The sequence below is a fragment of the Mya arenaria genome, chromosome 2 (genome assembly GCF_026914265.1).
Source record: "Mya arenaria isolate MELC-2E11 chromosome 2, ASM2691426v1".
NCBI classification, from domain to species: Eukaryota; Metazoa; Mollusca; class Bivalvia; order Myida; family Myidae; genus Mya; species Mya arenaria.
The window spans coordinates 23,810,115-23,828,643 of record NC_069123.1 but is presented as its reverse complement, the minus strand read 5'-3'; the positions used below and the strand labels follow the sequence as shown (position 1 = coordinate 23,828,643).

The window sequence follows — 18,529 nt, the reverse complement described above, 5'->3', positions numbered from 1 at the left end:
CGTTGCGATTTTCGTTCATCCTATCCGAACTACTCTGAATTGCAACCTCTATGGATGCATTGATGCTATCAAGAGTTTCTGAGTTTACTATCGCATAAGAGGGTGCATTTTTAGTTATTTCATGAACGAACTCGTTGTTTGCGATATAATATGCGGCATTATCATGAACTCCAATTGTTGAACACATTTCATTAAGATATATTTCGTTTAAATTAGCCTTATATTTTGTTTGATAGTCAATGGTAGTTGATGGTCAGCAGAATGAACTGTTCAACATGTTCGTATTTATACTTAAATAACTTTAAGATTAACTGGAGCGTGAGTTTAAAGTCATTGGGGATGTCACTACTGTTGACCATTGTACTTGTGCGTAAAGGCATTAAGGTTGTCAGTTGGCAGACCCCCGCGGTTAACGACACATTGAATTCAACTAAAATGAAGGCAAAACTAAGTATGTTGGCATCCTTACCCATACTGAACATTATGTAAATAACTGAAAGGGCGTGGCTCAAAGATCGTGTGATGATCGCATACTGTATGCATTTGTTGAGGAGTTAATATATGCTCATACCCAACTTTTATCACCAAACACTGTTTAGCTTTTATTATAGACGATATTTATTAATTCACTTCAGCACCCCCCCCCCCGATTATTGTAAGGCACTATGTAAGGGATTGGCAAAGGGTATTTAACGAGTTCTACCGACACATACTTCGACGAAAAGGTGTTGTCTGCTACCTTATTGTTATATTACGATACTGTAGATATTATCGTAACGATCTGTTGCAAACTAATATTATATAGATATCGTGGTTTAGAAAGGGTATATTTTTACTCGAGTTAATCAATAACAATTGATAATTTGCCTAAATAACTTCATTTTATAAAGGCATATCCGATCTTATCAGATATTTTAGCTTTATTATGTTGACTCAATTTCGGACAACCTTTGCATTCGGACTAAGACAGACATTCATTGTTTTTAGCTTATGAGCACTGCAAAATAAGGTGTTCATGTCTAATCTCCGAGTTGTGCATGAGCCAGAGCTCCAGAGTAGAATTTTAAATGAGCTGTCATTACTGTTTTTTGGCACTTTCACATAATTATTATTTTTTCCAATTAATTTCAAAGCCAATCATAGAAACTTGCATAAAACATAAGAAATAACTTATGTGGTTAAATTCTAAACCTGCACATATTCAACTTGTGAACTTAAGCCACAATAATGTGCGTATAAGGAAAGTTTTTTTTAACATTCGTATATTCATTTTGTTCCCTAAATGCCACAAGTTGACTAAATCATACCAATGTAAAATATATTCTTCAACTGTATCTCCACAATATTAAACACTGCTTTGTTAAATAAAAACACAAAACTTATACATACATTATTTTTAGCCAATACCTTTTTTTATTACACTGAAGTGTTTTATGAAACACAAAATCAGATCGATCTGTCAACAAGTCATTGCCATTTTTAAACTATCTAGCACTGGTGCTTGTATCTTTCCGCTCAATATACTGAGCACTGGGATCTGTCATTCTTGGCTAGTAAAACATCATCATTAATATTAATTATAATAGTAAAATTAAATTTGTAAATTAATATAGCTGTAGATTTTTATAGATGTGATTCCTTTCAAAGATTATTGAAATGTTCAGTTTGTCTTTCTACTTTTCTGTTTATTATCTTCAGAAAAACGGTCTTTTGGGTCTTTAAATGAGTACACTATCTACTACAAAGATCAAGTTACCACAACTGCTTTGCATTCATTCATAACAGATACATATTGAACTGAATATTATTTTTTACACCCTGTTAAATGTGCTTTTCTTAGTAGACTTTAAAAGCATTATTTTGCTTTATGAATTGCAGTTTAGTTCAATGTTTCCAGTGCAATGTTAGACGCTGAGGAATGTATAGATTGTCAATTGCTGAGACTTCACATTACAATGTTGTGATGTAAGTGGGATTGTTCAAACAATTTTTTTTGTGCAGCAGTTTATCATTATATATATTTATTTTAGGCATTATAAAATTATTATGCTTTCATTTCAATATTTTTATACATTTTTTTTTTCAAACATGGAAATTGGGTATTTTATTTTCACATTTTGGGAAAAGCATATACCAGTATACATTTACAACTTTCATATTTTAGATTCAGGCAGAATTTCAGCTGATTTTTAAAAAAAACAAAACAAAATTGTTATTCATTTTTTTTAAATTCATTTGATTTGATTGCAGATTCTTGACATAATGAGAAAGGGGAGGAACAGTAGTATCGAGGAATTCTACATATCCATTGCCAATGGAAATGAAGAAGGCCTCAAGTCATACTTGCAGAATGGTGGGAATCCAAACCTTAGAGACAGCTTGAAATGCCCTCTCCTTCACAAGGTATGTGTTGTACAAACTACAGGAGCTGGGCCCCTTTTCAATATGATATCTTTCTCATAAACTTTACACTGCTCAAGTTTTCTCTGGGACACCTGTAAAGACTAAAGTTACCGGGAAAATTTATGCATGAAAAGTCTTTACAATATTTTTTATTTAAAACCCAATTTATGCCAAAAACAGGGTTACAAGTGGAAATTTGCCATCAAAAGCCTTACGATCATTTTTATGCCCCCACAAAGTGGCGGCATATAGGGTTGCCCTTGTCCGTACGTACGTCTGTCTGTCTGTACGTACGTACGTCCCGAAGATTGTTTCCGATCTAATTCTTGAAAACCGTTTGTCCAATCCTCACCAAACTTTAAACACATGTTTGTGACCATAATATCTTGATCAAGTTCGATAGTCATGGAAATCGCTTTAGTCATTTAGGAGTTACGGCCCTTTTTTGCCAAAAATACTTCAAAAATATATGTTTCCAATCTAATTCTTGAAAACTGTTTGTCCAATCCTCACCAAACTTTAAACACATGTTTGTGACCATAATATCTTGATCAAGTTCGATAGTCATGGAAATCGCTTTAGTCATTTAGGAGTTACGGCCCTTTTTTGCCAAAATACTTCAAAAATATATGTTTCCAATCTAATTCTTGAAAAGTATGTGTCCAATGTGGATCCAACAAGTTTTTTCCTGCCTGAATGGCGCCATATAACCTATACAGTCTTGCGATGCCGTAAAACCCAACTCAACTCAACTTATCCTATATGTGCAGATTATCCTGAATAATCATTATGGCTTATTTTCTGTGACAAAAAATCGAAGTGGGGGCATCCGTGTCCTATGGACACATTTCTAGTTTAAACAGGGCCTGTATTACAGAAGCATCTGAAGTTAAAGCTGTCAACATTTTCCTTCAAACAATTTCTCCACCTAAACAATTGGTACAATAATTTCATCCAAACTTTACAGGAATGTTCCATCTTGGCCCCTTTTTTATCAGATTTTAAGGTTTTCAATAGAAAATATAGAAACTTTAATTTTTAATTCTAAAGCAAAATATACTTCTGTGATATTTTTATTTTGTATTGAGACTTTCGTCGGAATATGTCATGATTCATCTACATTTGTAACTTCTTTCCGTCTGTATGATTTCATTTTTACCGGGCATTTTATGTTTCATCATTACTATACAGGATGTTTGTAATATGTGTATTCAACAAGTTGTTATATTTATTATATACCTGTCATAAATCAATACGCAATACATATTGCATAATACTGTGGTCTATATTCAACTCCAGTGCAATACAGCAGTATTCCACTCTGATGACGTCACGTGAAAAAATATTGTTGCGCTCTGTTAAAATGACATCGTAAAACAAAATAACGCATGAGTAAAACAACATTTATTATGAAAACATGTGTAATTCAAGTAATTTAACCAATAATGTATATAATAAAAGAGTTACTAGTACTGTGTTTAGGTCTGGAATGTTGTATTTGACTCTCGTGGATTTTTTGCGGATTTTTATTTCACTCGCCTTGCACCTCGTGAAATCCGATTCGGCAAAAAAAACACTCATTGAATACAACCTCCCGGATCATAACACAGTACTAATAACCCTATTATATTTTCCAGGCCATAGCAGAAAAGAACTTGGAAAAGGTCAACTTACTGATAAGCCATGGGTGTGACCTAACAGTTATAGATGAGGCGCAGGCATCTGCAGTACATGCTGCTGTGCACGCCGGAAGTTACACTCTCCTGGAAACTCTTCTGAGGTCGGGTGCTCCAGTGAACTACGTGGATGGTCATCACACGACACCGCTTATGTTAGCAGTCATCAACCAGGATGTTAAAGCTGTGAATGTTTTGTTGAAGGAAGAATTTGACTGTGATGCTAATATGGAGAACTACTTCTTTCAGACAGCACTGACTCAGGCAGTTTTATTACAGAATGTGGAAATCTGTGAGATTCTGCTAAAACATGGAGCTTCTGTGAAGTGTTTGTATAACAAAAGTTTTAGACTTAGTGTTGCCAAAATGATGAGCTCCAACCTTGAGCTCTTGGATCTATTCCTAGCCAGGGCCCCATCATTGGATCTTCACTTTCACTTAATGGTTGCTTGTATTTACAAGAACTATGAGGTAGCTGAGATTATCTTGTCCAAGTTTGTTGATCCTTTCCAACTTAAGGCTCTCGGCTTTATAACGAAGCAAGAGGAACAGGAAACGTGGGACAGACTCGCTAAAGTCGTAGTGAAACCGTATAGACTCGCAACATGCTGCAACGTAGACAATAAGCTTTTAATGATGCTGCTCAGTTTTTGTGGTACTGAACACAACCGAACTCAAAGGACTAACCATTCCCGAAGGGCGACACTTTTGATCCGAAGACTCGTGCATTACGGGCTTGTGATACATCCAATGACCAGTCTAGTCACTTGTAATCATGACTGCAGTTGTCGACTCAGTATATTTAAAGCTCTACATGACTCTGACATGGTGACGTCATTAAAGGGACAGTGTTGCTCAGTGATAAGACAGAATTTGATAGGAACAAGAAGTAACTGTGATATTTCATCTGTTGAAAAATTGCCTTTACCAAAGCAGTTACAAAATTTCATTTCTATGAATGACTGGTAAAAAAGCAATGGAATTTATGAAATTACTGTCTTTTACTGGGTGTTTTTATTTAACAAGTATGCTTTCTATATTTCAGGCTTAATAAGCTAAAATAAATATGTATTCAATTACACATTCATAAGCTATTAGTACTTTATCATTTTCAAGGTTGGCACCGTTGCTATTCAATACATGCACTTATAATGATTTATATTCTAAATGACGTGACCATCATGTAATAACGTTATTATATATATATGTATTTTTGATTGATTATACCTCACTTATATTCTCTATGTTAAATTCCCTATACCAGAGCGGTCATTTCAATATTTTTTGAAACTGGCTGGTAATGTTGACTGGCAAAATAATATTACATGCGCAGGAAATAAACGAGTTTGCTTTAGATTTTTTTAAATGGCCACCTAAATAGTTAGAGCAGATGCCCGCACAATAAATATAATTGCACAATATAACCATTCAAATCATCGACTTGAGAAATTAAAAAATATATAAATAATAATAATTATTTGTCAGGGGAGATCACTGCGTAAGGGATTGGGTTACAGATGACCTGAAATTATATTTTATTTCTGCTAGTTTTGGAAATTAAAAATGATTATTGTTATATAAAATTTGTTAATTTTATTCGATATAATAAAATAATTATCACATTCCTGTGAGGGCACTATTGAAAATTGTCAACGTTTGCTAAAATCATTATAATTCTCAAGTTGACAATTTTTAATTTTTATATTTATGGAATATAATGAGTGCAATAAGTATGCAAATAAGTGTGATGTTACGTCATTAAGAAATTGCGTTAAAAATGGCAGCGCTGTGTGGCGACATTCTATGATGTTATGTGTATTTAGCACTGTAAATTGGCACATAATGATAAGTATTTATGATAAAGATAGAATATCATATTTATGGTCATCCAATACGAAATTTAGTTGACTCATTTCCTAAAATTGCAACAAAAAAACCCATCTCACCAAGGCTTGTTTTTTTATCAATTGAGGAAACAATAAATTCCTTATTAAATGACCACTCATGTGAGATTATTTATATATCCTATAATTAGTTTATTAGATCAAATCTAGTGCCTTTTTGACGTATATGAACATTTTCATTTATTGGTGAATATTGCCCCAAAAAATAAATCCAAAAAGCAATCAAACAATTGCAATGACCGCAGATATTGATAATTGATATGATGGTAGATTGTACGGTTTTCACCCAATATAGTAGTTTCTCTCTCACATAAATTGTAGAGGAACATGGAAAGGTCTGTCCCACATAGCATTCATGCTCTCCCTGCACCGGTCAAGATTAGTGGTCAGCGTATAGCACAATCGGGATTTCATAGGAATAGATGTGTCTCAGCTGTAACATGTCACAACCTACAAATGGGTTTCAATCAAACTTCATGGAATGTTTGTCAAGATAATATATTATTGTAAAAATGAAAAGGTCGTTCTACCTAATGGCCAAATGCCACTTTTGGCTCTTATCTACAGCAAACTATTAAAATTACCTACATCTTTGTATAATGGCTATCACTCTGACAAGATCAATTCAGAGGTATTTGTGACATTTTTGTGATAGTTTTGTTTTGGAAGAAATAAGGTAGATGTTTTCACATTTTTCATGTGTCACGGTGTTGTCAGCTCAGCAGTGACCGTTTTGGGCAAAAACTTGAAACTTGGCCTTGCTTAAGTATGTTTGAAGTATTCACATGAAACTTAGTACACATACACACGTGTGTAACAAGGCCCTAACCTCTAGCTTAAATAATAATCAGGTTGTGTTCCTTTATTGACCGAAAAAAGCATACGTGCACTGATATTCAACTTCAGAAAATACTCCTAGGGCCTGTTCTACAAAATTATAAGAAGAATAAATAATTTCCGATTATGTGATTGAAGTTTTGTTTTATTTAATCCCTTCACAAACCCAATAAGTAAGACTATAGTGTCATCAAAAATGTTTGTGCCAGTGTTTTAAGTCCATCTTTTCAGCTTGTCTGCTTTAAAAAAAATGAGGAAACCAGTGGAGGTATTGTTGAAGCCTTGATTCCCGTTGAAGTCTGCATTAAAATCCTTGGCCACAACCCCAAAACTGCTCAAGAAATTTTATATGAAATTCAGTACTCATTCAGTACTGATTATTAGACAATACATGTGTGTATAGCAAGTCCCATAACTCTATAACTATAACTTTTAAACTTGTGGAGTAATGCTCCTTTTTCAACTAAACATAAGATGCACGTTTGCTTCACAGTGCTCATATTTTATTTGGTTTACCAAACAAATGCTGCTTCTTGTGTATACAAACCAGGGTTCTTTGAGCAACCAACAAGTGCCTGATATCTAAAACATTGCAAGCACAACGTTTTGTAATTGAATATCTGAAAATCAAGCGCATTTATTAGCAGACATGTCCAGGCATATCATAATGCTTACATGAATTTGAAATAAGTGGGATAATATTGTCGAACATGCTTATCATTACACTGAGTTATGTTAATACATTCACCATCAGATGCTGATGGCTTTGTTTTAGATCTACTTACCAAAGGCCAGAAGAGCTACTGCGATGGCAGGAGATCTGTTGTCCATGCATCTGTATACCATTCAGATTGCTTGCTTTTAAGTCTTCAGTTTTATTTTTTTCTGAATCAAACTTCCACAGAAGTTAGATATTCATGAACTCGGTTCCTTCCAAAAACCAGCCTGATCTGCCATTGTCCCTTGAAATGCAAAATATTTTTCTAAGGGCGACAACTTTGTAGAGAGAGTTGTATATTATTGTAGTAGTTATTTCCCCTATTCCCCTAGCAATTTATAAATATTTTCCAAGGGAGACAAGTTTGTACAGAGAGTTGTGTTTTATTGTAGTAGTTTCCCTCTCCCCCTTGCCCATTGTGCAACATGGTTCACTGATTGCTTTGCGTTAAATGTGAGTTAAGTATATTGTCAAGAAAGTTATGTCCGTAGTGCATGGGTCCTCATTGGCCTCTTGTTTATTTTTCACTAACCTTGACCACAATTTTGCAAATGAGTGGTATTTATTTGATAATGGGACTAGGACGATCACTTAAAGCTTTATGAGTTTTATTTAATTAAACTGCAGAAAATGGCATACATATTTGCTATGTCTGGCAATATTTTGATTTGAATGAAGACTTTAAACAAAGATAACTGAACTACTTATTAGTTAGAAGTCTTGCTTAGTAGCAGGTAATATGCCATTTCTTAAACAAATAAGATCTAAAAAAAACAAACTACATCTGTGTGGTATTGAGGACAGACTACTGACCACAGATCTCTCCTTATCTCATGACTGGTGACACATTTACAACATTGTTTTTTCGATGAAGGAGGCCGAAATGTGGCTCTTATATCATCCTTACAAAACTTTCATGTGTCTCATTAATTATATTATTGTCGCTACAGTTATTTGGTGTTGTTTTCCACATTTTAACTACATTTATAGCTTTGGGTTCCCATATTGCTTAATAAAAGTAACAAAGTGTTTACAATGCTGGGTTAAAAATCTTTGAATTATGTCAACAAAGTGAGGAAATCCCGTCGTGACGGTTACGTTCAACACTCAATTGTCAAATTAACGCCAACTAAATTAACATTTTCCTAAATTTTAACATAAACAAAACCGGTGCAAGACCAAAAATTTATTTCACTTGTGATCATAGAAAATTATATTTTCACTAGTGGCTGCTGTTTGTGGTCAATAAGTGAAACAAATGTCGATCTTACACAGAAATTTAACAAATATCTGCGATTTAAAACTATACTTTGATGCCATCAAAAGATCTACACATTCTTTTCACAGCTATATGAAACAATAACCAATCAAACAGAAAATTTTATTCAGAACATGGGATGTTAAACAGATTTACATGTATTGCACAAAAATAGATTGGAAGAGCTTAACAATAATTTGATAATTTAAAAAATACCTGGTGATTATATCATGATAAAATACTTGTCTTGGCTAATCTGAGACCATTTTAAAATCTTATATTTAATGTAAAGGAATGCAAATAAATTCCAGAGTTTTAAATTCTTATTTATCAGAATATTGAGCAATATTCTACAGCAAAAAACTAGTGTATGCTATCTAGATAAGGCCATAAACTTTGCCAAAAACAATTGAGTGCAATTGTTATTTTTGAGTCAGTTCTCAGTACATTTTTCTAATCTAGAATATTCTTCAGAATATTGAGGAATTATATTTATCAATTCAATACAAAAGAGAAGACGCTTAAAAAAACACAATAGTTTTAAAGCATGACCAGTGGAAAAAAAGGAGTTGAGATTGAGAAATGACATCAGATTTTTGTGATAATCAAACCAGTTTTTTGATAGAATAAGAATTTGCCAAAATTTGTTCTCATATGGATTTATTTCTATGTCTCTAAGTGCATTTTCTTAAACCAAATTCTTGAATATTTCATATCTGGTTGATGAAAAGACTGAGGTAAAATGGTTCAATACTTAGATTGCTAGTAACAGTCCGAATTTCTGTATGGGAAAGATACTATGGGCTAGTTGTAAAAACAACAAAACTTTCCAAAACAGAAATATCATTCTTCTTTGAACATAAAAACATACCGTATATACAAGAGTGGAGACAGTTTGTATGTGAAAACATTTTTACAAGTGGACTGCTTCATTTAAAAGTGTATTATGTAATACAGTTTTGCATTAAACACTCGATTAAGAACAAAAACAAGAATTGAAAAAAAAAACACACACAAAAAAAGTATATTTACATAATTACATACCGATATTTCTTTACAAGCAATGCAGCCAATCTCATTAAGATCAGATCCTTGATACACGCTTCACGAGGTTACGCTATATGCATAACATAATCAAGTGAAGTGAAGGTCACAATATGATTTTAATGAGATTACAATGCAGTATATGTAGCATTTTTCATTGTACATACATACACATGAGCTATCATCAATATGTGATGATCTTCCAATAGTTCAGTCTCATAATTTTATACTGGGTGGCAGTCGAAGGGGTTATCCCTGTTCAAGGATACTTTTGAAGAACAGACATGAAATATCTGTTGTCAAGCGTTTGCAATGCCGACATTCAGAGGAATTACGACTAACTTTAACCAGTGAAAATTATCATGTATTTTCACCCCTTCGCCTTCTATTTTTTATTCATGATTTACCAGGTAAGTCGATTCGCCATATAGCCACAGTACCCCACTGACTAGTAACGGATAATACAGCTGTTTCTACTCCCTGAATAAAACTGTGACAACAATTACACAACACCATACACTACTATGACAATATTGTTGCTAAATAAAGTACATATCCACTAAAAATCATGCCCTGATCTTTCAAAAAAATCTTGCAGCATAACAAGTTTTATGATTTAGCCAAAAAGTCGCTAAATTTGCCAATTATGAAGGTTATTTTCTTAGAAAAGAAGAAAATAACACTTATTATAACAAAACAAAAATACTGTGCTGGGCTTGATCCTCTTAAAAGGAACTGGATTGTTTGATAAATTTAGGCCAGTGACATAAAATCCAAAGCTTTTCATTTTAATTTTGTAATAAATGAAAACATGAAGTAGCATTCAATTTCTTCAAGTGTACATTATTTCAACAAATACATGTGGAACTTTATCTAAAAGTAACACCGCTACATTGCAGGTAATGCTAAAACATCACGGCAAACGCTACCATGTATATCAAAAACGGCAAACGCTACCATGTATATCAAAAACGGCAAACGCTACCATGTATATCAAAAATGGCAAATGCTACCATGTATATCAAAAACAGCCCTTGGCAGAAATTTGTTGCAAAAAAAATACAATTCAAAACTTACACTTATTATCTGTTTACAAAATTCACCACATAATACATAGAAGCAAAAATAACAACCGGTACATAACATTTACATGTACAAATGTATCACAATACAAGGTTACAAGTTCCTCGATAGAAGGTTAAAAGAACCTCGATACAAGGTGACGAGAACCTCGATACAATGTAACATGTACCCTGATACAATGTTACATGTACCTGATACAAGGTTACAAGTACCTAGATACAAGGAAACAAGTACCTGATACAATGTTACATGTACCTGATACAAGGTTACAAGAACCTCGATACAATGTTACATGTACCTGATACAATGTTACATGTACCTGATACAAGGTTACAAGAACCTCGATACAATGTTACATGTACCTGATACAAGGTTACAAGAACCTTGATACAAGGTAACATGTACAGGATACAATGTTACATGTACCCCGTTACAATGTTACATGTACCCGATACAATGTACAGATACAAATTTCACTCTCAAACCTATTTACAAAGAACATTACCAAACACATTTATGGCATTTATTGACATAATTTAAAAACATATTAAATAAAAATGTTTATACACTACCAAAAGTTTTTACGTACTTTTTAAAAGATGATGTATGATTTTTGGGTGCAAAAGTGCTCATTTAGACTCTGAGTTCATTACACTCTCAGCCATACATCACAATAACACCCGTATTGTTACATTTTTAACTCCATTGATCTAGCATGCTCAACCAGGTTTTTTCATCTGATCATTGCACACATCAGCTATTTGGACCTATTCCCAATAATAAAATTCTTTAAATTGTGCAGAATTTCAATTTTGAAATGTTACCCCTGGATTCTTTTATTACCCATTTAAGGAATTTACTGATAAATTTCCTCTAATATATAGGTCTAAATACTTCCTCCCAAAATGTGTAGAATAAGGCATACATTCAACTCATTCTTACATTTAAAGCTGCACTCTCACAGATTGAAAGGATATTGTTTGTTAATTTTTGTTGCAGAATCAGCTAATTTTGGTACCATAGCCATAAATTCAGCCATTTAAGATAATTCACAATAGAACAGGTCTCAATTGTTAAGTAAACTGCCGAAAATATCCATTTTTCTAAAAGCGTAAGTAGCGCTTTTAGCCATAAAACAAGAATTTTCAAACGTAATTATTAAAACTGCGATCTGCTCTTTCGTCAGCAGTCCTTTATTACTGGTTTCAAGCCATTTATGCATAAAAATTGGCTCATTCCAAAACAAAAAAAATAAAGTTGTCAAAACAATCAATCTGTTAGAGTGCAGCCTTAACCAATTTAAACAAAAAGACAGAACACATATATTTTACAGGCAATTTTATGGTAAAATTTCTTATCACAGAAATAACATCAGAGAAGCAGTTCATGCAAAACCATATTTGTTTTTACCATTCTTTAAATAAAGATAATGAAATCAAAATTTTAGATTGGGAATTCAACATGAATTCTGTACAAATATTTTCCAAGCTTTGGTATATTTCAGTACTAATAGAATGTTTTTGTTAAAAGCAGTATATATTCCTCTTTTTTTCTAATCTAGACAACTTTAATGGTTTTGCAAAAAAGCTTGTCTGGAAAAAATACATCAGAGCTCTTTTGTCAAAAAAGCACATAAGGAAAACGCATAATTGTTATCTACCATTGAATATATTCCATCATTTCATTAAATCAGGTGAATAATTAGTAGAGCAGTTTACAAGTAATTAATGAAAGAGAACTCAATATAACCTTTTAAGTTCTGAATTAGTATAAAACCCAAGTTTTCTCTTTAAAATGTTTTAATCCAAATAGTGTAATTGCCATTACTGTGGTTCTATCCTTGTCACTCACTAGTGTATAACAAATAAATATTCAAAGGCACGAAATGAAAAATGCAGATCCTCAGGTGTTCCTTCCACATAAAGAACCCAGTCCAAGTTCTCCGGCCCCTAGGGAGTCATCATAGCCCCAGCCCTAGGTGACATCTCCACCCCTGGGCGCTCCTACGGTGAGGGTTGGGCCCTGGGGCTTCACACACACGGAGGGAAGGGGATACAATAAGTCCCAGGGACTAAGAACTTGTCATAGCATCCATATTGTGTAACACAAGGGCTAGCAACAGTCTTTTTCTTTTAAATACTCTACTTGTATAATCCTTTATAAAGAGTTTTTTTACAATTAGATTTTGCAATTCCATAATAAAAAAGTTGTTCAGTGTACACAAAACATGTTCGACAAAGATGTATCAGATATCACTGGTTGCTTTTCAATTGACCAGTTGCAAGTTGTCAATCAAACAATCAGTTGACCAAAAACAGGATTATATTTCATCAATAATCAAAAGCACATGGTTGCATTGCACCATTGGATTAATTGAAAAACCTTGTCAAATGATCTCAAAAAGTAAGCAATTGCATTATTACTTTTGCGACAAGTAAATATATCAAGATCAGAATCTGTTTTGTGCACTCAATTCACTGATGCATAAATTAAGGTGAAGGTCTTTAAAAATAGAAGCTAGTATGTTGACTGCAACATCCAGGTCTCTCTCTACTGGTTACACCACATGGATGCGAAACCCCCCTGAAAAAGTATCATACATTTCTGTTACATTTAGTCAACTCTCTGACATATCATACAAGAGAATTCACTGATTACAAATGTATCAAAATGGATGAAAATGACATGACAAAAGATGAGATTGAAATACAGTAAGTCTCTCTATCGATATAAAAAAAATCTTTGTAATCCTCCTCTGAATAGTAAAATATTCAATAATAGTAGTAATTTTAACAAGTTTTATAGATTTTTCTGGTACTGCCCTTCATCAGTGTTGAACGAACCATGTATTTTGTTTGTTTAATACCACATAAATTAGATTTTTATTTTCAAATGTGGAAGTTTTGACCAGTCAAGTAACCATGTCTTATCATGGATACCAGAAATTAAGAACTAGCGTTTGATGAAGTACATCAATTTTCTACCATTGATGTAGATTACATTGAAATTAGTGTGTGCCAATTTAAAAGCAGTTTACAACATTTGATATTTTTATGTTCAAATATTTTTTTTAACTTCCCAATCATTTAATATCATGGAAATACTTCAAGAGCAGTGTACTCTAGACCATGTATTTTAAAATAATTTATAATGGAAAAAATGAAGCAACAAAAATAAATAAATGTTGCACCAAATAAACTTGGTTCTTACCAGACAATCTTATTTCTCAACAAACTTTAACGAGGCACTGAATATTCAGAAGCGACTTTGTCCTTTCTTTGGTCCATCACCTAAGAACTCATGTCCTAAACCATTTCCACACTTGGCACAGGAAATCTTAAATGTGAAATGAACACTTTGAAAAGGGTTTACATCACCATTCACACAAAACAAAAGTTTATGTGATCATTATAATTACATTAATTTTTTCAAAAGAAATGAAACATGGACACAAATCATATCTTAAACTTATTTTACATCTATAACATAGTTTATTGAAAATTCCATGCTATCCTTTAAAATTAAAGAAACCATCAGATACATGTTTTTACCTAGTCTTTTTAAATGAAGCAGTCACTACCTAGTGTTTGACAAAATGCTTTAAAATGTCAAATTTCATGCAACTAACCTTGATTGCATTTGTAGACTCAGGCACTTTTGAGAGGCAGTCAGGAGTAATTGTGGCATTAAAGGCAGGCCATGGTGTGTGGTGATTATATTTGCTGGCGCTATGAAACAGTTCAGTTCCACAGTTTGAACAGGCGTACACTCCTGTAATATGAGGTTAATATGTCAACAGAAAATTTACCTTACTTAGTAACTTGGTATACAGAACAGACTATTGACATACTAAAACATCTATTGAAATTTATGTTCTTCTAAAGGGTGCAGGACAAAGTGAATCATTTCACAAGTGAACCAGTTGCTAAGTGTACCATTTCAGGACCAAGTGAACCACATATGTATTATATCGTGGCTATTGTGTGATGGCACACTGCCTGAAAGGTGATAATAACTAGTAATTATCGCCATTTTGATGCAAGACTTCACACATTTGCTATACTGTTAAAGATGTTTATTTAGCTGTTAGAAATTGACTTAAACTTTAAGCTTCATGACAATTAATATAGTAGCTAGTTTATGATAGTAACATAAATACAAGAGATGCATGAATATTATGAAATTTATTACAAATCAATAAATTAACAACACATGTTACAGTACAAATACTTGATGTTAATAATAAAGCACATGATACAAAGCACATGGATATAACAAAAGCACTATATAAATAAATTCAATGATATGGGCATAAAACATGGTAATACATAATTCATAATGCAATACACCATATGTGAAAATAGTCGACATAAAAGCAATTAAAGCAGACAAATATTTTTTTAATAAATTAAATTTGCTATGAAATAAAGCACAATTATTATTTAACTTAAGAGAATAAAGAACATGTTTGTTATTATTGAATAAAAAAAAACATTGATTCGCCATCACCTAAATTTAAGCGCTCATTTTCAAACCCACAGCCAAACTTCCAATTTACAAACAACTTTAATATATCCTACACGTGTACTGTATATATTCTATCACAGTACAATACCCTCAAACACAGTACAGGTGTTTCCTTTGATTTAAAAGTAGGCCATTTTGGACCAGGCCAGGCCAGGGAGCAGGACTTTTCAACCCCAAGACTTTTCAACCCCTTCTCAAAACGAAGATTTTTCAACCCTTAGACTTTTCAACCCCTACCTGTTTGGACTTTTCAACCCCTAAATCAAAGACTTTTCAACCCCTAGTTGAAATATTTTGATAGCCATATGGAAGACTTTTCAACCCCTATATCAAAGACTTTTCAACCCCAATTATTTTTGTCAGCCAGGTGTTGTCTGTTTCATTGTTTTTGCAAGAAACTTAACCAATTGTTATTGAAATACAATTAGAGATTTGTTTGGCTTATTTGTTACACTTTTCTCCAAAGTATTGGATGAAATTTACAAAGGCTTTGCCTTGATTTACTAAGCACTTGATGGTTAGGTTTTTTCAAAATAATATTCCGAACATTAATATGGTACGGTAAAGTAAGATTTTGGTGCCTGGTTACTTCGAACATGCAATTGTTGTATTATTCTGAGGATATTACATATCTCAGCGAATTCACATATATTATGTACAATGTTATTACCATAATTGTGTTCTTTAAATAACAAATTTGAATAATTGCAAAAGAAAATGAATGCAAAGAAGAATTTACGGAACATTCTCCTTTTTGTGCCTGTAGAATGCCAATAAAAAACTTGAACATTTATAAAACTTTCATTGCTTTTAAAAAAGGTCAACAGTGGAAGTTTTTTTGTAGTACCATATTGCTATTTCAGTACAGTTTGATTTTAATTCTTGATAATGTATTATCTAAAAATTCAGAGTTTGCGGGTATAAATAAATAATATATATTTTTGGTTTGATTTTAAATCCCGAAAATTATACACAAAATGTATCAAGCTGGCCACAGTTTGGAATGATGGCCATGATATTAGAACCTTAATTAACTGTCACTTTCAAGTTACTATTACCTCAATTAAAGGTGTTATGAAGCCCCTTAATCCCTCACGAATTTATGACCATGTCACACATGTTGCCCATTCGTTGCATTCTTTAATTGCATATATGAAAAGACAATATAATGCTTATAGCATTTTTTTTTACATATATACCACTTTATAATAGAATGTCCTTATTTTTTTTAAACCGAGAAATAAAAAAAGTTAATAAAATCTTATGTTACACTTATGTAATTTGAAAGCATTTGAAACTCAATTTATAATACATTTTTAACATCTTTGAATTCAATGTATACTTTTGTATATCTTAAACATTGTCTGCTAAATCATGATATTTTGAAATATTATGAAGAATTTTATTTAAAGTTCAACTCATTTTATTGCCTTTTTTATTGATGACAAAATGTTTTAAAAAAAGTGTTTTAAAAAACTAAAAGAAATACAAACGCTGTTTCAATTAATTGATGGAGCAGTACCATGCACATAATATATTGTGAGGATTTCCTAGGGAGATAAGATAGATTTATGGCTAATTGATTAAATAGCTAAATGGACAGTCGAGCATTTTTTTTACTTATTTCAATGTAAATATTTAATGAATTATTGTATTATCATGTGTTTTAAGTATGTATATTTTGTATGTATTACATATTTTTTGTTTGTTATATTTTTAGTCTTAATATATTCTTGATTTTTAAAAGAAATTTTAAAATAAATTGTTTACTGTTGTAGTTATTTTCTTAAAAAGGTGAGAAGTTTAGGGGTTGAAAAGTCTTCGTTTATTAGGGGTTGAAAAGTCTTTGTTTAAGGTGGGGTTGAAAAGTCTTAGCACTTTTAGGGGTTGAAATGACAAAGGGGTTGAAAAGTCTTTGATTTCACAAATGACAAAGGGGTTGAAAAGTCTTGGGGTTGAAAAGTCTGACAGCCTTCTGGAACTGGGCCTTTTTGACCCGACTCCAATTTATATATATGCAGAAAGTTAAACTAATATATCAATACATGTTTGAAGAGACTGCTTTTTTCAAGACTTATTCAAGTGTCTTAATTACACAGACAAGATTCAATTAATGCGTTTAGTAGCCTATATAGGACACTGGTTTTAAACTAACAAAATAATAAAAACAATTGAAGAGTTAAGGAATCGTCATTAGGACTCCTAGCACTGAGCCACAGGCGCTAGTCACATAATCAAATATTTTACAAAATCGACCTATATATGTATTTTTAGATATTATAGTATATAGCCGTTTAGAACATTAAGAAAGTGTGTGTCAAGTACCTGTGCACTGAGCATAAAACAGCGTCATAAAACAGTATCTCACTAAATAACTAATGTCGTTTAGTACCTTTTTCAAAATGATCTTTGTACTTCTCACCGCCACCCCAAGAACAGAAGGACATTTTGATTCTTTTTACGTTGTTTCCCTGGTCCTAGAAATTATTATATGTTGAACATTTAGAACATTATAGGCTTTACATAATATTTTCACTGACACATACATATTTAACCGACTTAAAAGGAGCACTCAACAAAAGTTTAAAAAGGTTACTTTATACTAACATGGTTCAAGATTATGTCTCATTCACTGCAGTGGTTACTCCCCGTCGCATCAACTGAGAGATATAACTAAATATAAGATAAGGGATAAGGTGGAATTATTATTACTGTACAGTATGCATCAAAATGTCTTATTATACTCGCGCGTGATAAGTTAATGATACAAAAAATATACATGGTTGCTTGGCGAATTATTCCATAACTTCAACAATATATATGCAAAAAGCTACAGAAACATGCTCAGTAGCAAAAAGTTAAAACATAAACCCGGTTTAGTGGCAATGGGCAAACACCAAAGACATAGAACACAAAAACACAAACAAGAAACATAGAACAGCACAAGCCAACCGGCCAATTTTTCAAACCAAGCCTCTCCATACATTGCCACGTAGTTTTTCCTCAATCTATGTGCACAATGTTTCATTCTGGGACTCATCCCCACCAGAAAATCCACCCCATTTCACTCATCACCACA

The 18,529-nt window shown here is 32.7% G+C and overlaps 2 protein-coding genes across 2 annotated transcripts; one reads left to right on the top strand and one right to left on the bottom strand.

Moving 5' to 3' along the window:
* The first annotated feature begins 749 nt into the window (after positions 1-749).
* LOC128217860 (poly [ADP-ribose] polymerase tankyrase-1-like) lies at positions 750-6,952 on the top strand. The gene is made up of 4 exons (XM_052925285.1): positions 750-824; positions 1,879-1,965; positions 2,251-2,403; positions 4,041-6,952. Exons 3-4 carry the CDS (start codon positions 2,263-2,265, stop codon positions 5,046-5,048), a joined length of 1,149 nt encoding a protein of 382 aa, XP_052781245.1. The 5' UTR covers positions 750-824; positions 1,879-1,965; positions 2,251-2,262; the 3' UTR covers positions 5,049-6,952.
* Positions 6,953-14,142: 7,190 nt separating this feature from the next.
* Positions 14,143-18,010, bottom strand: LOC128213841 (methionine-R-sulfoxide reductase B1-like). Its single transcript, XM_052919906.1, has 3 exons — positions 17,843-18,010; positions 14,552-14,694; positions 14,143-14,259 (listed from the first exon to the last, which is right to left on the bottom strand). Exons 1-3 carry the CDS (start codon positions 17,895-17,897, stop codon positions 14,143-14,145), a joined length of 315 nt encoding a protein of 104 aa, XP_052775866.1. The 5' UTR covers positions 17,898-18,010.
* Between the last annotated feature and the right edge of the window lie 519 nt (positions 18,011-18,529).

What these genes read in the sequence shown, in the direction of transcription:
- LOC128217860 (XM_052925285.1), top strand. Translation starts at nt 2,263, where the DNA reads ATGAGAAAGGGGAGGAACAGTAGTATCGAGGAATTCTACATATCCATT. An exon ending in AATGCCCTCTCCTTCACAAG is followed by an intron (nt 2,404 to 4,040) that starts GTATGTGTTGTA and finishes TATATTTTCCAG; the next exon opens with GCCATAGCAGAAAAGAACTT.